Genomic DNA, 25161 nt, shown 5'->3' with positions numbered 1-25161 from the left:
CTTCACTTGATCCCGCCTTAATTGGTAATTAGTAGTACTACCAATATGTGTGTATATACAAAAAATAAAATTATATTATATATAGAGATATAGTTAGATAGATATATGTATATCCGTGCAGATAATATATTATCAGTCTGCACGGATGTTAGGCTCCGGGGCTCCTAACGATCGTTCGCTCCCATACAGAGTACAATGATTGCCGATCGCCGTGCGTTACCGCTGCCCGCCGCTGGCTCTGGTAGTGGGGGCTGGGGCTCCTCCAGCTGCGGTTATTGTCTCGGGCGGAAGTGTCCCTGTCCCCCAGTATAGGGGATGGTTGGGGGAGGGACATCTGAGCGTCCCCTGATTGGTCGCTTCTACTCGTGCGGCTGCCCGCTGATTGGCTCACGGTCTCCGCACAGTTGAGATATATCCCAGGAGTCGTGTATACATCGCCAGTGCAGAGACCCCCGGACAAAGCCGGACCCCGCACCTCCCGCAAAAGCCGCACTGATAACGGAGGATCCCGGTGTCTCCTGCCGAGACGCGACAGCGCTGTACAGCCGGAAGCTTCGAAGGGGTCCCGGGCAGGATGAAGGGGCTATGGCCGCTCTGTCGGGGGCTCCGGCTGCTGAGGACACGTGGATCCACCCGGAGGCTCCACCAGAGCGGGATGTGCATGGCCGCCGACGAGCCGCAGGTAACGCCCGGGTGCGGGAGCTCCATTCAGCCGCTACATACCTCAGGTGTGCGAGGAGGGGGAGGTGTGCGCCTTCCGGCCACCGCATAGAAAGCGCTCTGTCTCATGCGATTTTTATTGACTTGTGCGGCTTTCACTTTACAGAAGTTTTTGGGGGTTGTCAGAGCTACACACCTGGTATCATAGACTGTCCTGTCAGAATGGGGGTCTATATGGAGGTCGCAGGGGGCCTTTTACAGAGCTGTCCATAGACAGAAGTATGTGGTCAGGTCCAGTCTAGCCCCCATCTATATACATTGTATCCCCTAGTTGTCAGGCAGACACTGGTTTGGTTGTCGGTAATCTCTCCACCCGGGACTGTTTGGCAGAGTGTGCAGGTTTCATGCTGGGTGGGCACAAATCTGCCATGGGGGTCTGTCATTATGTCCTAGGCCAGTGGTGGCAAACCTATGGCACTGGTGCCAGAGGTGGCACTCGGAGCCCTCTCTGTGGGCACCCACACTCTGGAAAAAGTCTATGGTGTACCAGGCTTTTCCTACCATTCATCAGCACAGGACACTATGAACGGCACAGGCAGCGCACTGAATGTAGGCAGGATATTATAGATAAATGATAAAGTACATGGAAGATATACTGTATTGGTATTCAGGTTAAATTGCCGTGTTGGCACTTTGCGACAAATAAGTGGCTTTTGGGTTGCAGTTTCGGCACTCAGTCTGTAAAAGGTTCACCATCACTGTCCTAGGCGGTGTGCTCCCCTCGCAGACCATCTAAGGCTCCGTTCACATTGGCATTATTCATTTCCCCCTGTTCTGTCACAGAAGCAGGACAATGAAAAATGACAGCGGTGGCAGATGTCGCTATACGGGCACCGCAGACCCATTGGCTATAATGAGAGGCGTCATGTCGCTGGATGGGATAGCGCTGCGCTATTTGCCCAGCATTACATGGCGGAATCTGCGACCGAGGCTGTGTTGACATTCCGAGCCTACGTCTGAGGTATGCACTGGGAGGGTCTCCCAGCCCGTGTCTCCACAGGCACACAGCGGGGTAGGTCACCTGTGCACTGGGAGGGTCTCCCAGCCCGTGTCTCCACAGGCACACAGCGGGGTAGGTCGCCCTTGGGCTCCCATGTCGCATACGCTTTTTTAACTGTGTCCCTCTGCATGGGGAAGGATAGCAGGCTATAGCATGAAAAGGAAAAAATAAGGAACTCCAACACATGCTGACCCAGTGTACATCAGGGAATACTCCCACCGTATACAAACAAGGTGTGAACGGAGCCTTAGATGCCCAGGTGTGCTGCTGATAATGTGGGCATTACCAGTGGTGTGTTGGATTTTAGTGTGTCCAGTTTTATAATGGATATATACTGTGTGTGTGTGTGTGTGTGTGTGTGTGTGTGTATCTATCCTTGATAAATTAGGCTACGTGCACATCTGCGGTGGAGGATCCGTTCAAAGCCTCTATCGCAGATTGCGGCACAAATATAAGGAGCATGCAGCGGTATTTCATCCGGTCAAATGCTGGTACCCGACAGACCCCATTATAGGGAATGGGATCCGGCGGTGTATGGTATATACTAGATCCAGCGTTTTCAAAAATTACTTAAAAAGATACAAAACATATAACAATAGTAACATAGTACATAAGGCCGAAAAAAGACATTTGTCCATCCAGTTCGGCCCGAATCAATGAATATGTGGCTGTGCATGGCTACATATATAAAAGAAAAATCAATGAAAATAATGCACAATAGATGCAAACATTATATATGATCTAAGCTGTCACTCGGATATAATAAAATCTGGGACTCTCGGCCAATATATTTTGATCAAAACACATCTGTGCCCGCCTACTAGCGCCAAGGTGATCTCAGTCAGACTGGGTAGTGACTAGGAGCAGTACACTACATGTGCAGGGTCTGCTCTCCTGAAAGTAGATGCCCAACGGCATAGGTAGGTTTAGAGTAGGACCTGCCTGATGAGACCACCTTGGTGCTGGCAGGCGGGCACAGATGTGTTTTGATCAAAATATATTGGCTAAGAGTCTCAGATTTTATCAGTGATGGCTTAGTCTATATATCATGTTTGCATCTATGCATTATTATCTGTGATGGATCCAGCATTTTCTTTCTAGGCTGGAACAGAATATCGGAATCTAGGGGCCAGGGTGCATCCAACCTAAGCCGCTGTCTGACCGATTCTGCCTTGAGCATTTGTAAACCATAGTAATCGATCACATGACTGAGACTGACGGCCGCTCCATAGGTCCTAGCTTTCCACTTCCTGCGCACATAGTATCCTAATGCACAAGGACCGAGATCCTTTTTACATTTGAATGAGCTATGATGTTTCTTAGCTGAGCTCTCTTCCTCGGGGGGTCGTCACCCCCGCAGAACTCGGCTCATGTAACCCATGCAACCCAGACAGCCTATCGCCTCTGCTCACTTTCATATTCTGTGCATGTTTGAGGTACCCGTGGGTGCCACCCCCCCCCCCTTCCATGTGGGTACTAGTGCCCCCTCTCAGTTCCTATATTTGTGCAGCACATAGATCACCTACTGAGTATGAGGAGAAGAGCTGAATTTTCATGAGCTGTATGTAAATCATAAGTCCTGCGTCTGTCTAGCTAATTCATGAACTGGGGACTACTTGATTTATAATGGCAGAGATCTGACAAGTGCATTAACATAGCTTAAAGGGGGTTCTCCAGGGTTAGAAGAAACTGGCTGCTTTTTTCCCAGCCCCCAACGAATCGCATAGTTCAGTGGGACACAGAGATGACGCAGATGTTGCCTTTGTTTAGTTTTTCAAATCCTCCAAATCGCCCAAAAAGTAGTTTTTATGATATGCTAATGAGCCATCACAAGTGCCCAGGGGTGGAGAGTTTGCTGCAGGTGCCCAGGTCAGGTTGGTGACAGACTCCCTTTAAAGTGTAACTGTCGGTCTTTTTTTATTTTTTTATTTCTGTAATGAATAGGTGCAGTGATACTGACCATTTTTGTAATATACTTCAATTACTGAAATTGTGCATTTCTATCAGAATTTTTGAGCCTTAGCAACGCTCCTCTCTTGTTTACATAACAGTGGAGACTTGCTAACACTGACTGTTATGTAAACAGAAGACAGAGGAGCGTCGCTAAGGTTCAAAATGAGCCACTTTACAGATATTTTTCTGATAGAAATGCACAATTTCAGTAATTGAAGTATATTACAAAAAATGGTCATTATCACTGCCCCTATTCATTACAGAAATATAAAAAGCCTGACAGTTACACTTTAAGCTCAGCAGATTCACATCAATGGATGATGGTGTGGGGCTGTTTTTTTTGAATAAAGCAGCCATGTTTTTCCAATCCTGGACAACCCTTTTAATTGTCTCCTCAGTGCAGATCTAACCTCCATGACCCCGAATTAGGCCGAATGCACACGGCCGTGAGCGGTCCGTGGTAACACGGCCTGGATTCCGGCTGCGAGCAGGAGCGCACGGCGTCACTGGTTGCTATGACGCCGTGCGCTTCATGCCGCCGCTGTACAACAGTAATACACTAGTACGAGTGTATTACTGTTGTACAGAGGCGTCATAGCAACCAGTGACGCCGTGCGCTCCTGCTCGCAGCCGGAATCCAGGCCGTGTTACCACGGACCGCTCACGGCCGTGTGCATTCGGCCTAATTCGGAGAGCCTGCCCTGTATTTTGTGTCTGGTGGAGACTTGGTCATAAAAGGCCAGGCTCCGGTGAACTATACAGGACGGCCTTAGTACTTTGCTGTTCTTTCTTTTGGGGGATCTCAGGGAATTGTCATTGTCCTCCTGAAACTGGACAGTCCCTTTAGGGTCCATTCACATGTCCGTAGCTCCGGGTCCGCATCCGTTCTGCAATTTTGTGAAACGGGTGTGACCATTCATTCAAATGGGGCCGCAAAAGATGCGGACAGTACACTGCGTGCTGTCCGCGTCCGTAGTTCCGTTCCGCGGCCATGCAAAAAATATAGAGCATGTCCTATTCTAGTCCACAATCGCAGACAAGAATAGGCATTTCTATCATAGGGCTGGCCATGTGCGCTATGATAGACACTTGCGGACGTGTGAAAGGACCCTTAACTATACGAGTGTATTAGACATTCTGATCGCCTATGCCATCGCTCGTCCCCATGCTGTACAGTGGTTTGCCGGCGGCAGATCCTGATCTTTCAGCATTCTGAAGGATCTGGATTGCCTGATGAACTAGTGTTTGCTTGTTGGTCGTGCAGTGGGCGGCAATATTACACTGCAAAATGACCGCTAATGAGCGTTACTAGGAACGTTCGTTAGCGATCATTGGGCAGAAATCTGCCCCTCTAATATACCCTTTACACCCACTGACTCTCTCCTGGGTGTGTCATGGTTCTCTTCTCTGCTGTCCTGTCATTACCTGGGATTCTACTAATCACCATGTGATCCTCTTCTGTAATTGGGTTCCAGTAAGTCGTCTCATTGTCCTGATGATCCTTCCTGTAGTGATTAAGAGATCACAGCAGATCAGGGATTGTAACTGCTCCCGAGCAAATGTCTGCTGCTAACGGGGCGTGCAAATGAAAAGATGAATCGCCCCCTCTTAGTTATGTAATTCTTTACCATATCCCAACAAGAGTGATGCCCGGTGTGCCCGTCTGCCTGTGTGGGAAACGTTGGGAAGGATGATGGGGGTGCTTTGGTTCTAGTTGGAAGGTGGATTTCAGCAGCAGAAAAAAAAAAACCAGGTCTGTTCTCCGCTGGTCAGACACATGTGGAAGCTGTTGGACATAAACATGGAGGGTCTCTCTCCAGGGGATTGTGCATGTTGCAATCCCAACATGTTGATCTGTTTCCACTGGTGTTTATGTCCCCAAACACATTGAGCTGTGTCTGGATCTTGGTGATATGTGCGTGATTGGATGACTTCTATGTAAGTCCTCATGCCCATGACTATCAGTTTTGCAGTTTGCAAATTATGGATCGCAAAACAAATGCTGGCCACGTGCATCCTGCTTTATTACGTTCAAAATGCCTGTTCTTGTCTGCAAAGGACGAGAATAGGACATGTTCTATCTTTTTTTGCCGAACAGGCAAACTGTGTGCCATCCGCTTTTTTTCGTGGCCCCATCGAAAAAAAATGGGTCAGAAATTACCAAAAATACGGTCTTGTGCATGGCGCCTAATGGGGTGTTCTGTGTTTAATTCACAGGTTTAGGGCTCATACACACGACCGTTGTTGTTTTGAGGTCTGTTTTTCACGGATCCTTTTTGTTTGTATCTGAGTTTTTTTTTCTCTCAGTTTTAAGTCCTCTTCCGTTCTGTTATTCCACAAAACATATCCGTATGGTTTCCGTATTTGATCAGTTTTTTTGCGGATCGGAAACGGTAACTTATTAATCATCGCACACATGAGCGATATGGGCTGGGCATAGCATTTCTACAGTGTGGTTCTGCGAAATACGGATGGCATACGGATATGTTCCGTGTGCGTTTTGTATTTTTTTTGCAGACCCATTGACTTGAATGGGGCCTCGGACCGTGATTTGCGGACAATAATAGGACATTCGCTACTTTTTTGCGGAACGGCCATGCGGACAAACCGAAGCACACGGAGTAACTTCTGTATTTTCTACAGCCTCATTGAAGTGAATGGTACCGCATATGGTCCGCAAAAAGAACGGAAGCGGAACGAAAATACATTTGTGTGCATGAGCCCTTAGGCTCATATCATATGAGAATGTTCAGGCCGTGAAACAATCTCTGCCTGACGGGCTGCCTTTCTCACACCGAACGCTGCTCCTCTGATACGAACTCTCAGCCTGACCGCAGATCTACTGGACTGTACTCGCATAGTGCCATGGGTTTATTACAGCAGGAGCTCACAGCATCCTAAGTCATGATGGTGCGGAGGGAAATGCAGCCATGGAGCATGTTTCCTGGACTGAACACGCTTGTGCAAGAAAAGCCGTAGTGTCTCTTTACGTGTCCCTAGACGCAGATTTCACCATGGTCTGACGTGCTGATGCTGAACGACATCTGATACGATTAGGCTCTTTCCCCACTGTTGCATAGTAATCATCCTGGATGTGTGCTTTTCGACCCGTAGGCATCTGGGTAAAAGAAAAAAGCATTCCATGAGGTATATGTTCTTCGCATGGAATAGTGCAATCTGCTGTGCCATTCCATACAGTGAAAAAAATGTGATCCCTAATGGATACCAGCTCCAGGAGGGGAGTGGGGACCTATGGGTCTGTTTTATATTACTATAGTTTTCGGACTAGAAGACACACCTAGGATTTGGAGGAGGAAAATTAGAAAAAAAATATATTTTTTTTTCCATCAGACCGAACCCCTGTCAGTCTCAAATCAGAAGTAAAAAAAAATGATAATAAACTTGCGTCACTTGCTCGGGACGGCACTGATGCTCACCGCTCCCTGGTCGTCTTCTGGCCTGCGCTGCACTATGACCTGACGTCATATTGTGTCCCTAAAACAGTACACAGTGCAGAGCGATTCCCTCACCGCTCTCTGTGCCTCCCGCGTGCTGATGAAGCATACGCGAAAGTCACGCTACAACCCTATTCTTTTCTACCGCTACAATGTGTTCCTTGGGCACCGCAACCAAGATCGCAGTGTAGCCGGACCCCTATGGTGTTGCTGGATCTGCTGTGCAACGGATTCCACCTGCATCCAGTGGACCCCAGTAACTTTACAGTGGGGTCTGTAGGGTTTAAACTTTTAGAAAGGAAGGCTACCGCTACATGGAGCCTCATTGTTCCTGTCAGATCTGCCGGCAAGTCTCTGATGGCGGTGTAAACCATCGATGTACTGTCTCTTTATCATCTTCTACAGCTCGATCCTCAGCCTTTGCGTCTCACAGGAGCACGACTTGTTTCCCATCTATTTATACCCTCTGTCTCTATATATACATACTGGATATAAACCCTCCAAGGCTGCGACCTCCTCCCATGACCTTTGCCTCAGAGCTGTTTTAGGGCCTGAGGGCCTGCTCTGGATACTGAGCATGGAGAACATGTGTGACCTTGGGGGCCACAAGCTTGTTTCCAGCCCCCTGTCCTGCCACAGACCTTCCTTGTTCCCACAAAGTCATGGTTCACAGGTGGAAGCGTTGCCATAATGTGGCTGTCTACAAATTACGTGACAAGCTAACTGCGCCTATTTCCTCTCAGACGCGTCCTGGTTCTTTCCATAGGACAAAAGTGCATGGCGTTTGTGGGTGTTGTCCCTGTCTATGCACATAGGCAGCATGTAGTAAAACTCCTTTGGTCCAGAAATTCTGCTAACTCAGCACTTGTGTTAAAGGGGTTGTCAGAAATCGGAAAAAACATTCCCCCACCCGCCTCCCAGAGAAACTGCGCCACACTTCTTTGTGGACTGTGTCTGGTATTACAGCTCCACCTGATGCACTTGAATGGGGTTGAACTGTAATACCCGGCACAACCTATGGACAGCGGAAGCACTGTGTGTTTCCTTTAACTCTTAAATGGCCAGGCCTGTTTGGGCCTTTAAAGGGCTTGTGTCAAGATAGAAACTCCTTCTCTATCCACTGGATAGGGGGATAACGATCTGATCACTGGAACACATACATGCCTGTCATGAAAAGAGATAGATATATATTTTTTTTTTATTATTTTTTTTTTTCCAGCTATGGAGCCATTAGAAATTACAACTTGTCCCATAAATAAAAAGCACTCATACAGCTATGTGAATGGAAAACTAAAAATGTCATGGCTCTGGGAAGCCAGAGAGTAAAAAAAACAGAAAATCGTTGCGGCAGGATTGGGGTTAAGGAAGATCATGGCTTCAGGGGTAATTTTTTTTTCGTGCATGAGCTCTTGCGTCAGGAACATTGGGAAGTACTGGTACACGAGATGTTGCGTTACAACTTCAGGTTCAGTCTGGTTTAAATTATAAGGGGAGAGGCAAATCTTATCACAAGGTATAGCTACGATACTTGTAGCCTATCTGATATATTACACCACCGTGAACGTGTCCTGTATAGATCGGTGGACATTATGTAATATTACTAGAACATGAAATACTGGAAAATCTACAGATAATTAAAGGACTATGGAAATCTTCTGTTCCTGGGACGTGTACATCAGCCAGTGCATATGCTGAAGGATTTCACAGTATAGAATATCGATTCAGAGGAACCTTGAAGCTTTCTTCTCAGTGAATGAGATCCTGCAGTTTAATGACGTGCGGAGAGTTGTGAATAATCTAGTGACGCAGGGACCATTTGATGTGAGGTTGTCTGCTGGATCCATCAACATTAAAGGAAACCAGTCATCAAGATAATCCACAGTGCACATTGCCGTATCTTTTCGTGGAGCCCTAGATACTGCCATTGTTCAAGTTTATTCCCCGCTCCTGCCAGATGCCAGTGGGGGCTTTCGAGTTAAGGAGGCTGGCTCTTGCATTCTCCAAGTCTTGGCCACTGCACCCAAATATTCTGGCCCTTAACATTTCAGAGAAATGGCAGTGTCCTCCTCTTACCTCTCCACATCTCATGCAGGTGCAGTCTATCTCCTCCAGGACATCTGCGCAGTGAAGCTTGGGTGTACAGCTCCTGGCTTCTGCACTTCTTCTTTGCACATGCGCCGGACAAGGGGGACAGTGCTTGGCTGGAAGGGTCGCACACATCCAGGATGAACAGGGGATTGGGAGTGCACTGCCCCCCTTGTCTGGCGGATGAGCAAAGAAGCCAAGACCTGTACACCCTGCTTCACTGTGCAGGCGCCCTAGAGGATGTAGGGTGCACCTGCCTGAGATGTGGAGATTCGAATGGATGATGATGTCTCAGCTCTGAAATGTCAAACAAGGGGCAGGAGGCAGGATTTGGGCATGGTGACCGTGACAGGAGGATGCAAGAGCCAGCTCCCTTGACTTGAAAGTGCTTCTGAGCGGGGAATAAGTCCAAACCCAGAACAATGGCACAATCTGGGACACCCTGATAATGTACATAGTAATTGTGGTATCTCTTGATGACGGGTTCCCTTAAAGTTACATGGAGAATACCTCTACGGTAATTATCTGTGTGGGAGCAGCAGATGGCGAACTATTCTTTTTGAGGAAATCAATCACAAAATGTCAATATTTGTCGATCCCAAGTTCTGTCTGCCAAAAATGTGAGGTTTCAGGTAGGAAAATCTTGTCCTTGTGTTCTCTATAACTGAATCACTGGTTGACAAGTTTTTTTCTGTCCAGCTTCTAGTGGGATCGTACATACCAATTTAGATGACTGACTGACCACATTGGTGCTGACCAATATCCTGTGTTTGGCCGACTTTAGAGACACACTACCTGGCTACCCCATACTAGTTGTTAGGCAGTGTATCACACTGAGTTTTAGGTTAAAGGCTATGGACATCTTTGCCAGGAAAAAAGACATTTCCGCATAATGTTAATGGTTACCATGTATAAAAAGTTTGACTGCAGTCTTCATTCATTTTTGGACTCGTATTCAGTTCCTACTCCTAGTTTCAGACTTTTCTCATGTGGATGTGTGCCTCCCAGTAAAACATGCTGAATGTAAGGTCTGTGTGTTCAGGATGATTTTCTTTCTATATATGGCCTGTGTGAGCTGCCCTCCTTGGATTCTTACTCCCCTCTCCACAATCTGATCTGTCCAGTACAACCTGCTGCTAGAAGGAAGGGAGAATGAAAAGAAACCTGACAGAAACAGGAACAGTCCTCTGATTTATGTTCTGTGTAATCAAGGGGACTTTGTGCAACCAACAGTGTCCCAGACCACCCCTTGATTGGTATTGAATTGACGGAAAAGGAGAAACGCAGGCTATATTTTTTTTCAAGGGGTTGTCTCGACCATAATTGCCTATTTGTGTTTTGACCAGTCAGGTCGTAGAGGGACAACTCTCAATTTACTAGAGCAGATAACTACTGCCAAAGAGATTCTTGTAAATCTGGTGGAGCTGACCTAGCATAATGCTGGATTTGAGTGGCTGGCGTCTAGTACGACATTTTAGTTTGGCCAGAAACAGCTTTCCCCAGCAGTGACCATAAATCTGACATTTTTTATTTAGATGGGCATCCTCTTCAGTATGTAATTTTGTTGTTTCTTTTTCAGTCAAGCTTCCAGCCATCGTTTGGCCTGCTCTTCGACATTGATGGAGTACTTGTCCGAGGAAAGACCCCGATCCCTGCTGCTAAAAAAGCTTTTCAGAAGTTGGTGAACAGCCAAGGCCAATTCTTGGTGCCCGTCGTATTTGTCACCAATGCTGGAAACTGCCTCCGTCAGACCAAAGCTGATCAGCTGTCAGACATACTGGGCGTGCCGGTAAGTGTGTTGTATTTCCTTCATTTGTGTCCCCGTCCCGTCCCCAGCATACGCGGCGACCAAAGCTCAGACGTATGCAGCTGTATACCATACTGCTGCATATGTCGTCCATAGGTTTGCAAAAATGTATGCTGTGCAACAGGGGCAAACTGGGAAGTTAAAGTGGCCCTGGGGAAAAAATAAATAAAACTAGTGGACCCCATATTGCAGACAGGTCTAAATTGACAGAATGCAGGGGGCAACACAAGTAGGTGAGGTCAGCAATACCAAGTTTTCAGCACTGCCCACCAATGCAAACATTGTAGAAACATTCCCGGCACCAGACCTCTGACAGGGAGCTGCAGCCCGCGCAATTAACCCCTCAGGTGCCGCGGATGGCAGCGCCCTGTCAGAGGTGCGTTCCCATCACCATGGAAACGCCTTGGGTTTAGAATATACCATCTGATCAGAGTTTTCTCCAATCCGATGGTATAGTTTAACTTCAAGCGTCCCCATCACCATGGGGAACGCCTCTGTTAGAATATACCATCGGATCTGAGTTTTCATGATTGTGAAAACTCAGATCTGAAAAAGCTAATAGTATTAAGTTTGGGTCCCCATTGAACTTCACCGTGTTCGCTCAACACTAGCGGTGACCAAGCAGTGGGCGTAGAGCAGTGACACAGCCACGGTGACAGAGCGGGGGGGGTGGTATAGTGACAGCGTGGGGAAGAAGAAATGACAGAGGTGGAGCAGTGAAAGGTTCTGTCACGTCTCCGGCTCGGGGGAGGAGCAGTGACAGAGCCGTTACAGAGCCAGGGGCATTGATGAACTCTCAACTCTGCCAGCATCCCTCAGAGGACCCCTTTCTGCAGGTGTTGTCAAACTGGGAAGGTGAGGGGTGTCCTTTCCATGCCACATCAGCAGCTAATTTGCATAAACCACCTAGAGGTACGGGTAGTAATGTGCTAAGAGCAAGAGTGTGCACTAAACTAATTGCTCTGATCACATTAAGGCCTCGTTCACACCAGGCAGTGCGTTCCGGCCTGATTCTGTTCAGAATGCACTGCACCGCATTGCAGCCGGCTAACTATATTGTGGGGCGGGGGGGGGGGGGCGTAGTGGTCTGTTGAAGTGATTGGCACCATAACCATGCCCAACGGCTGCAATGCAATCTGCTGCACAGGATCGCAAGGCACATTATGCCTGCGGTCCAGTCCAAACAAAATGCTGCAAGCCTGCGGCTGTGGCTATGGTGCCATTCACTTCAATGGATCGTCACGCCCCTCCTGCCCCACAACATGGTGAGCCGGCCGCGATGTGCATTCTAGACGGAATCCTCTGTGAACGAGGACTAAATTTGGAGTCATTTCACACCACAAAGATTGGAACCCACGCCAGCCACCTCCCTGCCTAAGGAAGCGTGACGGTGCATTGAAATATGGTTTTGATTTAAAATTATTTTTTGTATCGGGACAAGTAGATCGAGCCCCTGCTTTAGTCCTTCGACAAGTAGTTTATTTCCACACCCCTGTAATAAAATCTACAGACCACCAAACCCGAACTTCTGTGAAGAAGTTCGGGTCTGGGTACCAAACATGCCGATTTTTCTCACGCGCGTGCAAAACGTATTAAAACGTTTTGCACTCGCGCGGAAAAATCACACATTTTCCCGTGACACACCCGCATCCTATCCGGCCCTCACACGCGACGCCCGTGTGAAAGAGGCCTAAGGGTTACATAGCATCATAAATCAATACTATGCGCCCACCAGCAGTGTTGGGAGGACAGGACAGGAGAGTAGTCTAACCCTGGGTTCACACCTGAGCGTTTTACAGCGCGTTCAAACGCGCTGTAAAACGCTCAAGACATGAAATCCAATGCTTCCCTATGGGAATGGTTCACACCTGGGCGTTTTACAGCGCGTACGAACGCGCTGTAAAACGCCCGACGCTCAAACAAGTACTTGAGCTTCTTTGGGGCGTTTTGACGCGCGTTTGTGGCCATAGGACACTGCAGTCAATGACACAAACGCGCGTCAAACGCGCGTTTACTATTACAAAAAACGCGCATAAGAACGCGCGACAAAAACGCTCAGGTGTGAACCCAGGGTTATACTCGCGCTGCAAGTCTGCAGTGTGCAACTCGCTCGTCTGAAAGGGGTCTTGCGATTAAATTCGGAGGACTCCTGTAGCCCGCAGCCAGATGTAAAAGTACTGATGCTCCCAGCATTAATTACCACTGAGGGCATCAGATCATTATGCACCTGGCTAGTGGCAGTGAGAAGAGCTCAGGCGGCCCCCAGGGCACCAGCCCACCAGGAATTTTCCCTGTAGGGTCTATGGCCAGTCCTATGGCCTCTGCTGTGCAATATGATTTTTTAAGTTGACCACCATGTAGGAAAGTGCAATGTTTGCCTGTTAGATGCCGAAAGGAGTGTCTGGTGTTTCTGGAGCACGTGCCAAAGGTACAAGACAAATGCCAGACAGTCACATTCTGAATGGATTATTAAAGTGTAATGTAATCCGAATTTTTGACAACTATTGCATGGACTAGAGAGGAGCAAATTGATTGTATGCTGGATCTAATTGGAGAAACTGGAACCATGCAGATGGTGTATTCTTGGTCACAGTCCATCGGTTGGGTCCCTTCTGCTTTATATTCTGCATCATTCTAAATATGATAAAGTTGTATTCCTGATATCATTTATAATAAAGCTTTCCCTTTCTCTCCCATTTGACAGATTTCTCAGGATCAAGTGATGATGTCGCACAGTCCTCTGCGCATTTTCAGGCAGTATCACAATAAGTGTGTCTTGGTGTCTGGACAAGGACCTACTCTCGATATTGCAAAATAGTATCCTTTCTACATGAGAAGATGGTCTTAAGCTGGCCGTGTACATGCATATGAAACACATTGGCCAAACATGTCAATTTTTGCAGGACCGGCCGACCATCTGATGTGTATGGGGGAGCTCCCAACTCTCTTTCAACAGGAGACGTCGGGGAGAGAAGGGTCGGATTTCAACCTGTCCGATCCTTTTGTTCTCGTGCAGATAATCCGCCAGCCACAGATGTCTGGTAGCCACTTTCACCCCTCTCTCATTTAAAATGGATGAATGCTCTGCCGAACCAATTGTGCGTGTATGGGGTGGGATTGTATTGGGTTACAATAAAGTGTTAAAGCAAGGAGATTTTACAATTTTGATGCCCCCCACTTCCCACTAAAGTTTGTCTTGGGGTACGTTCACAGTTGCAGTTCAGATCTGGCAGGCTGTTCCAGGGGGATACGCTGAGTTTGTGCACTTTTGGAGAGCTGACGGCTATTGTTTGATGTGTCTTCTGGTAGTCTGTTCCGGCATAAATTCCAGCTTTTGGGCGGACAAATCCCATGCATGCAACGGTATTTGTCTCTCCTAATCCTAGCATTCATGCCGTAAAGTGGCCAGATCCCATTATAGTCAATAGGGATCCAGCGGTGTATGGTAGAATATGTCCGATCCAGTAAGCTCTGGTAGGCTGATTCCTTGCGGAACAGCCTGCTCTATTTGGCATCCGCTACTGTGAATGTACCCTTATCTGAGAAATGCCAATCCAGAGAAGCCTAAAACCTGTGTTCCCCAGCGGTCCGAAGCATTGACGTCATGAGCCGATGGATAGCATGTATGGGTAATACGCCCCCTCCTGGTTAGCCTGCAGAGTTTGTATGCTGTGATATAGTAGTGACATTGACATTTTGTACTGATGGTACAATGGGCCTCAGTTACGGGTTGGGACCCATGATGCTTTTAAAACTTATAGGGGTTGTTCAGCCACATACATTTTTAATGTAAGAAGTCCTACCTTACCAATCCCCTGCCGCTCCTGTTCCAGAGCTTCCCAGTTACCCTGTCGGTTTCTTTTCTTCCTGTTCCAGCAAAGATGTGTCGACGGGAACATTTGATAGTGGTAGAAGTGAAGTGTCAAGAGGTTTACCACTGTGGTCAGTGCTTGGCTGCAGCGGTCACAAATTCATGTTGGCATATCATAGCTGTAAAAGGAAAGACAGAGGCTCTGTGGGGACCCAGGAGGCATGGGAATGGGAATTGTGAGTTTAATATTCCCACTTTACAGCTTTCATCTGTGTACAGCCACCTCTGTGGACTTTAAAATGTCTGGTGCGTCCACTAGCCCAGCATCCTACCAGTTCAGAGTGTGTGTGCCTGGTTAATTGGAGTGAAAAAGCAGGAGGAGAGAGAAACTATGAGAGAAGATGGTAGAGATATAGTCTAAGTGAACCATAACCGAGCTGATGACCGTGTCCTGCTTCCCAAGGAGATCTGCTCTCACTGGCGTGCGGCCCAGGAGTGGTTCTTGACACTGGAAGTAGTCGCCCTCGTCAGTACTGCCAGCAGAAAGTCATCTTTATTGGAATGCAAGGACATCTGCAAGTCAGAGCTGGCAGGCAGCAGTTGTATGGAGCCGCGGCTTCGGCCAGGTCTGTGCGGAGAGCTTCCGATGCAGGAGAAGTGTGCCGTTAGTTAATTCAGATGTGAAGTCAGTGGAGAAGGATTTTCTCTGTGGTTCAGCGGAGCATTTTGTTAACCGCAGTGATTTTCCAGGCAAACACTACTTAGTAGTAGCTTCCCATTATTTTTAGCACCATACTACAGGAAATTGTGCCAGCAGGAAAACCCATAAGGCCCCCTGCACACGAATGTGTGCACCCCATGGTGGTGCTGCGGGCCACAATGCTACGAACACAGTCCGTGGGGCAGCCGCAGCGGATCGCAGACTCATTCACTTTAATGGGTCCGCGATCCGGCCGTTCCGCAAAAAGATAGAACAGAAGTTACGGGACGAAACTCCTCGGAAGCACTCCGTAGTGCTTCTGTAGGGTTCCATTCCGCATCTCAACTGAATGGGTTTGCATCCGTGATGCGGAATGCCCACGGAACGGCACCTGTGTATTGCGGATCCGCAAATGTGGTCCGCAATACGGCAACGGGAAGCACACGTTTGTGTGCAGGGGGCCTAACAGGGAAGGTATTGAGGCTAGCTACCGCCCGCTTGTTTAAAGGGGTTGGCCAGTATCTATTACATGTGTGCTGGGAACAGTACGTGTGCAGCTAGATATAAACCTGTTTAAACTATTCTCACTGGCATCTGATAGTTTTACTATGAATAATTCATCTTCACATGCAGGTCCGACACCTGCTTGCCAGTGCTGCACTCTGAAAGTGGCTGCTGGTGGAGGGTCCCAGCCATCAGCAGCCTCCATGCATTTACACTGCGCATGGACAGTACACTTGGGCGCCCCCCATCCCATGCCAATTTCTTAACCTAACCTCTTTACCACAATGAAAGCGCTCATTCCCCATGGCCCTTCCACTGCCCCCCCTCTTGCCCCTACCTGGTGCTGCTCGAGGCGATCGCCTCACCTGGTCTCCTTGGTGGTGCACCCCTGAGTATACTGCCACTGTAAATGAATGGAGGCTGCTGATGGACGGGACCATTTTTGGAGCCCAGCGCCAGAGAAGCAGGTGAGCGGACCTGCATGTAAACATGAATTATTCATATTAAACTATCAGATGTTGGTTCCAATAGTTTAAACATGTTTATCACTAGCCGCATGCATGTATTGTTCCCAGCACATGTGCCGCTAGTAATAGATACTGGCCAGCCCCTGCAACTCTCTCACCTGCAACTTGAAACACTGAGCCCGTACCTGTGAATAATCGGACACAGATGACCTGTCCGCTCTCCTGACCTGCCAGTTTTAATTAATACACCAGCATGAAATAGCCTTTTTGGAGCATCTTTTCTTAGAAATCTGCATTGTGCTGTTCCTTAGTTATTCCTACTGGACGTGTATACATAATTTGGCCAATCATTGCTGACTGTGTCCGACTGTAGAGGTCATACCCTACAAATGGGGAGTGGTAATGACCATTTGTCAATATATTTTACATTGCCGGGAGGAATAATAAGAGGCATGGCACAATGCAGACTTATAAAAACAGATGTTCCAGAATTATTTCATTAGGGATACAAGTATTTACTAGGATAGATGTTTCAGGACTTAGAGGCCTTAACTAAAATTCTCATGATGCCTGGTCTTCCCAGCCTAATGGAGAACAAATATATGTCATGTTCTGTTTTCCCTCCATCAGTTTTCCTTAATTGATCATTCAGTTTAGGATTTTCGAATCCTATCACAATAGACTCTGTGCTGGAGTCATACCCTTTCCTGGATATGGTGGATCATAGTAAAAGACCTAAAATTCTGGTGAGTGTTGTATATTTATTTTTTTGGGCCATTTTCATATAGTATATTTAGGGATGAGTGAATCAACTTCGGATGAAACATCCGAAGTAGATTTGCATAATACTTTGTTTAAATACTGGGGAGCGATTGCTCTGTACAGTATTTGCTCCGATGAGCCAAAGTTATTACTTCGAAGTCTTGCGAGACTTCGCATAATAACTTCATAAATTAATTTCTACTATAAAAAAACATTTCACGAACTTGTGTTTGGTTCCAAGGTACCACTTGGAACTGAACCAGAGTTCAGGAAAAACATTTTTTTATAGTAGAAATTTATTTATGAAGTTATTATACGAAGTCTCGCAAGACTTCGAAGTAATAACTTTGGCTCATCGGAGCAAATACTAATACTGTACAGAGCGCTTGCTCCCCAGTATTTAAACAAAGTATTATGCAAATCTACTTCGGATGTTTCATCCGTAGTCGATCCGTTCATCCCTAAGTATAATGATTAGGGCCCAGGGATGGAAACTTAATTGATTAGAAGCTCCCCAACATATGTCTGTCTATATAATATCTACTGTAGATGTGTTTTGGGGAAGGGATCCTCCTTATCTTAGCCCTGTGTTTATGTATTGACGCTCTTACAATGCCATTTTGTTCCCTGTGTCACTGTGACCTACTGATCGTGCCAGCTGGCGTCTCAGTCCTGTACATAATTTCAGTCTTCGTCAGGCTATCACCTTTACTTTAGCTGTGAAACCGGTTTTGTTTAATGTGCGGAAAAGTTTAAGAACTTGAATAAAATGGGATTTCTTTTCTTTTGTCATTGACAGCCATCTGCAGCCGTGAATCTTCCCAAAATAGAAGGTACACTGTTTTCTTCATTTTTATTTCCCTCCACATTAGCTGATCGTTCTTCCAGGGGTTATTCAGTGGTCTTCTGTTCAGGACCCTCATCTCTTGGCCTCGGTGGAAAGCAGTTCTAGAGAGCTAGTCAGCCAGTCCTGACCTGCATGTCACAAAATGTAATGCTTAATTTCCTCTGTGGTGGTGCCCACCACAGGAGAATACTGCTGGACACCTCTGAGAGCACTTTTCTCCTGGGCGAACAAGACATCGGCAAGAAGTCCACTTAAAGGGCATCTGTCAGCAGCTTTGTACCTATGACACTGGCTGACCTGTTACATGTGCGCTTGGCAGCTGAAGGCATCTGTGTTGGTCCCATGTTCATATGTGCCCGTTCCGCTACGAAAAATGATGTTTTAATATATGCAAAGAGCATCTAGGAGCAACGGGGGCGTTACCATTACACCTAGAGGCTCTGCTCTCTCTGCAGCTGCAGCGTCCTCCACTTTGATTGGCAGGGCCAGGCAATATAAACGTGATCATGCCTGTGTCTGTCAGTTAAAGTGGGGCGGGCTCGGCAGTTGGAGAGAGCTGAGCCTCTAGGTGTAACGGCAACACCCCTGTTGCTCCTAGATGCTAATTTGCATATATCAAAACATAATTTTTCTCAGCCATGCAGGCCCATATGTACATGGGACCAACAGCTTCAGCTGCGAAGCGCACATGCAACAGGTCGGCTAGTTTCATAGATACAAATCTGCTGACGGTGCCCTTTAATGTCTATGGTCGTCCTCTGGGCCTATGCTGTACAGGGCATCAGATCCTGTCTGGTGCAATCCGTGTTTGAAACCAGATCTACATAATACTCTTGTGTGTGCCGCTTGAGGTGAGCCCCATCTGTTAAGGCCCCTTTAAACTGGACAATGTAGCAGGCGATTGGAGGGAAGCGTTCCTTCCCAACAATTGCCTGCTCGTCAGTGAAGGAGACTTCAGCAATTACGTGCAGCGATCTCCACAGTATGGGGAGGAGTGATCACTATTGCCTTCGCTCCTCTCCATACAGAATCATTGTTTGCCGGCAGCAGAGTGTGATTAGATGGCACGATCTGCTGCTAGCATACAATTTTGGTGTCCGCATAAATTATCATATTACCCGTTTCGCTTGTTCATCGGATAATCGGCGGCACCTTTACATGGGCAGATAACTAGCATTCTTACAAACGCTTGTTAGTGATTATCTGGCCCGTTCTTGGTCGGTGTAAAGGGGCCTTTAGTTGCTGCCCTTTAATTGACTTTGCTAAAAGCCCTATTACACCGACAGATTGTTAACATGATCGCTAATGAGCGTTCCGACGAACACTTGTTAGTGAGCATCTGGCAGTGTAAGGCTATACGAGTGTATTACTGTAGTGCAGCGGTGGAATGAGGCGCACGGCGTCATAGCAACCAATGACACCGTGCGCTCCTGCTCTGAACAGGAATCCAGCCCGGCATACCACGGACCACTCTTGGCCGTGGAACACTGCCGTGTGCATTCGGCCTAATACTGCTGCCGATTACTCGTTCATCAGGTAATCTGGATCTTTGAACCCCTTAGTGACAAGCCTGTTTGGGCCTTACTGACCAAGCGTTTTTCTTCTTTTTTTTTTTTTTTTTTTTTTTTTTTTTTTTTTCCTTCATTGTTTTGTTCCAAGAGCTATAACTTTTTTTTTTTATTATACTGTCTATATAACTCCATTTTGGGGTACATATAACGTTATGATTAACTTTTAATAACTCTTTCTGGGATGGAGATGAGGAAAAAAAGCAATACTGCCACTGCATTTTTACATTAAATTTTACGGCGTTCATTGGTATAAATAACATAATATCTTTATTCTCTGGGTCATTACAATTAGTGAAATATATATATATATTAGTCCTTCTAAAAAAAAAATTGTTCATTATAAGTTCATTATTTTCTGTAATGTACTGATAAACATTAGACTTTCATATATTTTAGATTCATTACACACAACTGAAGTAGTTCAAGCCTTTTATTGTTTTAATATTGATGATTTTGGCATACAGCTCATGAAAACCCAAAATTCCTATCTCAAAAAATTAGCATATTTCATCCGACCAATAAAAGAAAAGTGTTTTTAATACAAAAAAAGTCAACCTTCGAATAATTATGTTCAGTTCTGCACTCAATACTTGGTCCGGAATCCTTTTGCAAAAATGACGGCTTCAATGCGGCGTGGCATGGAGGCAATCAGCCTGTGGCACTGCTGAGGTGTTATGGAGGCCCAGGATGCTTCCATAGCGGCCTTAAGCTCATCCAGAGTGTTGGGTCTTGCGTCTCTCAACTTTATCTTCCCAATATCCCACAGATTCTCTATGGGGTTCAGGTCAGGAGAGTTGGCAGGCCAATTGAGCACAGTAATACCATGGTCCGTAAACCATTTACCAGTGGTTTTGGCACTGTGAGCAGGTGCCAGGTCGTGCTGAAAAATGAAATCTTCATCTCCATAAAGCTTTTCAGCAGATGGAAGCATGAAGTGCTCCAAAATCTCCTGCTAGCTAGCTGCATTGACCCTGCCCTTGATAAAACACAGTGGACCAACACCAGCAGCTGACATGGCACCCCAGACCATCACTGACTGTGGGTACTTGACACTGGACTTCAGGCATTTTGGCATTTCCCTCTCCCCAGTCTTCCTCCAGACTCTGGCACCTTGATTTCCGAATGACATGCAACAGTCCAGTGCTGCTTCTCTGTAGCCCAGGTCAGGCGCTTCTGCCGCTGTTTCTGGTTCAAAAGTGGCTTGACCTGGGGAATGCGGCACCTGTAGCCCATTTCCTGCACACGCCTGTACACGGTGGCTCTGGATGTTTCTACTCCAGACTCAGTCCACTGCTTCCGCAGGTCCCCCAAGGTCTGGAATCGGTCCTTCTCCACAATCTTCCTCAGGGTCCGGTCACCTCTTCTCGTTGTGCAGCGTTTTCTGCCACACTTTTTCCTTCCCACAGACTTCCCACTGAGGTGCCTTGATACAGCACTCTGGGAACAGCCTATTCGTTCAGACATTTCTTTCTGTGTCTTACCCTCTTGCTTGAGGGTGTCAATGATGGCCTTCTGGACAGCAGTCAGGTCGGCAGTCTTACCCATGATTGCGGTTTTGAGTAATGAACCAGGCTGGGAGTTTGTAAAAGCCTCAGGAATCTTTTGCAGGTGTTTAGAGTTAATTAGTTGATTCAGATGATTAGGTTAATAGCTCGTTTAGAGAACCTTTTCATGATATGCTAATTTTTTTAGATAGGAATTTTGGGTTTTCATGAGCTGTATGCCAAAATCATCAATATTAAAACAATAAAAGGCTTGAACTACTTCAGTTGGTGTGTAATGAATCTAAAATATATGAAAGTCTAATGTTTATCAGTACATTACAGAAAATAATGAACTTTATCACAATATGCTAATTTTTTTAGAAGTTTGTGTGTGTGTATATATATATATATACATACAAGTGAACCTTTATTCACCCAGGTGCAACGTTTCGGCTCTGCTCTTGAGCCTTTTTCAAGTATGTATGTGTATATACAGACGTGGACAAAATTGTTGGTACCCTTTGGTCAATGAAAGAAAAAGTCACAATGGTCACAGAAATAACTTTAATCTGACAAAAGTAATAATAAATTAAAATTCTATAAATGTTAACCAATGAAAGTCAGACATTGTTTTTCAACCATGCTTCAACAGAATTATGTAAAAAAATAAACTCATGAAACAGGCATGGACAAAAATGATGGTACCCCTAGAAAACACAGAACATAATGTGACCAAAGGGACATGTTAATTCAAGGTGTGTCCACTAATTAGCATCACAGGTGTCTACAACCTTGTAATCAGCCATTGGGCCTATATATATGGCTCCAGGTAATCACTGTGTTGTTTGGTGATATGGTGTGTACCACACTCGACATGGACCAGAGGAAGCAAAGGAAAGAGCTGTCTCAAGAGATCAGAAAGAAAATTATAGACAAGCATGTTAAAGGTAAAGGCTATAAGACCATCTCCAAGCAACTAGATGTTCCTGTGAGTACAGTTGCACATATTATTCATAAGTTTAAGATCCATGGGACTGTAGCCAACCTCCCTGGACGTGGCCGCAGGAGGAAAATTGATGACAAATCTAAGAGACGGATAATCCGAATGGTAACAAAAGAGCCTAGAAAGACTTCTAAAGAGATTCAAGGTGAACTTCATGCTCAAGGAACATCAGTGTCAGATCGCACCATCCGTCGTTGTTTGAGCCAAAGTGGACTACATGGGAGACGACCAAGGAGGACACCATTGTTGAAAACGAATCATAAAAAAGCAAGACTGGAATATGCCAAACTACATGTTGACAAGCCACAAAGCTTCTGGGAGAATGTCCTGTGGACAGATGAGACAAAAATCGAAGTTTTTGCCAAGGCACATCAGCTGTATGTTCACAGACGAAAAAATGAAGCATATCAAGAAAAGAACACTGTCCCTACTGTGAAACATGGAGGAGGCTCTGTTATGTTCTGGGGCTGCTTTGCTGCGTCTGGCACAGGGTGTCTTGAATCTGTGCAGGGTACAATGAAATCTCAAGACTATCAAGGAATTCTAGAGAGAAATGTACTAGCCAGTGTCAGAAAGCTTGGTCTCAGTCGCAGGTCATGGGTCTTGCAACAGGACAATGACCCAAAACACACCGCTAAAAACACCCAAGAATGGCTAAGAGGAAAAAATTGGACTATTCTAAAGTGGCCTTCTATGAGCCCTGACCTCAATCCTATTGAGCATCTTTGGAAGGAGCTGAAACATGCAGTCTGGAAAAGGCACCCTTCAAACCGGACACAACTGGAGCAGTTTGCTCATGAGGAGTGGGCCAAAATACCTGCTGAGAGGTGCAGATGTCTCATTGACAGTTACAGGAAGCGTTTGATTGCAGTGATTGCCTCAAAAGGTTGCGCAACAAAATATTAAGTTAGGGGTACCATCATTTTTGTCCATGCCTGTTTCATGAGTTTATTTTTTTACATAATTCTGTTGAAGCATGGTTGAAAAACAATGTCTGACTTTCATTGGTTAACATTTATAGAATTTTAATTTATTATTACTTTTGTCAGATTAAAGTTATTTCTGTGACCATTGTGACTTTTTCTTTCATTGACCAAAGGGTACCAACAATTTTGTCCACGTCTGTGTATATATATATATATATATATATATATATATATATATATATATATATATATATATATATATATATATATATATATTTTTTTGCAATAAACCCTTTTTAAGAATAAATATTTTTGCATTGCCACTCCCCAGGACCCATAACTTTTTTTTTTTTTTTTTTTTTTTGAGTTGTGAGGTCTTGATTTTTTTTGTGGGACGTATTTTTTTTGTTGGTATAGTTTGAGTAAATGCCGCTTTTTGATCGCTTGTTAAGTTTTTTTTTTTTTTTTTTTTTTTTTTTTTCATGGAAACTAAGAATAAATTTGTAATTATGTACGGCGTTCACCGTAGTGGATAATTTATGTAGTTCGGGTCGTTAAGGACGCGGCAATACCAAACATATGGGGGAGAATTTTTATTTATTTTTTTGATTTTTTTTTTTTTTCCATTGAAAAGCGTATTTTCAATGGGGAAAAAAACGTTTATTTTATTTTTATGGAATTTTATAAATGTTTCTTTTTTTACCACTTAATAGTCCCACAAGGGGACTATAACAGACAATATTTTGATTGCTTTTAAAATGCAATGCATTATCCCTCTATAGTGCATTGCATTTTAATGGCAATGCTACTCTAACATTGACCAGCAGGCTGCGCCATAGAGGCGCAGCCTGCTGGAAATTACTACAGACGGGACCCGAGCCCACAACAGATGCCAGGCAGCCTTTAAACACATCAGCACCCCATCGATTGCATTTGCGGGGTGCCTATGATGTGAGAGCTGGGTCCCCGCTGCACGCGGGGCCCGTGCAGGGCTTAGACTGGAACGCCGTAAAGAAACGGTGGCCCAGCCTAAGGCCCCTTAGTGACGGACGTAAAAACACCTATGGGTGGTCACTAAGGGGTTAACATGTTACAAAAACCTGGTTTGCCGGCGACAGATCAAGCCATGTAATAGGCGCTCTGCTACCTGCAAACAATGAGACGGTATAGGAACAAGCAATGTTAGCGATCACTCATCCCTATACTGAGGAGGAGACTGCTGCATGTAATAGCAGATGTCTCCTCCTCTAGTGAGCAGACTATTGCCGGAAGGGAACGCTTCCCTCCCGACAATCGTCTACCCGTGTAATAGGGCCTTAAGACAACAATGGGGGAAAAAAAGGAGGGGGACTCCCAGACTCCCTTCCATTTGTTTTTTTAACATAACATTTTTTTTTTCATGTGCAATCACAAACTTTTATACTCTTTCCACCTTCAGGCTTTCTTTTGTAGACCACCTTTTTATTCATAAATCCTTCTTGTAATAAACTGTCTTCTACTTTTAGCTGTGATCCTCTTTGGAGAACCTGTTCGATGGGAAACCAACCTTCAGATCATCATGGATGTTCTGCTGACTGACGGTCACCCTGCGAATCCCCATCAGCCTGCCAATTATCCACATATCCCAATTCTGGCCTGTAACATGGACCTGATGTGGATGGCTGAGGCCCACTCGCCCAGGTAAGTGCTGTGCAATCGCTTGTTAGGAATATTGCATCCAAGGTGTCAATTTAAAAAGGGTTCCTTCGTCCACACCTCCCCCACTTTTTTTTTCTCTAGTTATGATGTAAATAACCTGACTCATATGGTGTTAAGATTTTGGAACTTTCTAATATAGCGGGGCAAATTTACTACTCCTATAGATGGCTTACTACTTAGACAAGTAGTCTGGCTGCGCCGAATTTATCACAGTGCACAGCTAGAGACTTTGGGAGAGATTTACCATTCGGATTGCACAAGAAAAAAGGCGTTAAACTTCCAAACGTCTGTTCGTGACCTTTTTATAGGAGACTTTAAAAAATGGTCTCAATTGGCTTTTTTACGCCATCCTCTCCACATTTCCAAGA

The 25161-nt window shown here is 45.7% G+C and overlaps 1 protein-coding gene across 1 annotated transcript in view; it reads left to right on the top strand.

Moving 5' to 3' along the window:
• The first annotated feature begins 401 nt into the window (after nucleotides 1-401).
• LOC122943221 (haloacid dehalogenase-like hydrolase domain-containing 5) overlaps nucleotides 402-25161 on the top strand; it is a 30500-nt gene continuing 5740 nt past the window's right edge. The window contains exons 1-6 of the mRNA XM_044300798.1: nucleotides 402-682; nucleotides 10793-11002; nucleotides 13725-13837; nucleotides 17155-17248; nucleotides 18064-18097; nucleotides 24601-24775. Coding sequence (XP_044156733.1) covers nucleotides 575-682; nucleotides 10793-11002; nucleotides 13725-13837; nucleotides 17155-17248; nucleotides 18064-18097; nucleotides 24601-24775 — 734 coding nt within the window. The 5' untranslated portion in view covers nucleotides 402-574. The remainder of the gene's footprint in view (nucleotides 683-10792; nucleotides 11003-13724; nucleotides 13838-17154; nucleotides 17249-18063; nucleotides 18098-24600; nucleotides 24776-25161) is intronic.

This window comes from Bufo gargarizans, chromosome 7, assembly GCF_014858855.1.
Source record: "Bufo gargarizans isolate SCDJY-AF-19 chromosome 7, ASM1485885v1, whole genome shotgun sequence".
Taxonomy (NCBI): Eukaryota; Metazoa; Chordata; class Amphibia; order Anura; family Bufonidae; genus Bufo; species Bufo gargarizans.
The sequence above is the reverse complement of the archived record's forward strand: the minus strand, read 5'-3'. Positions and strand labels throughout refer to the sequence as shown.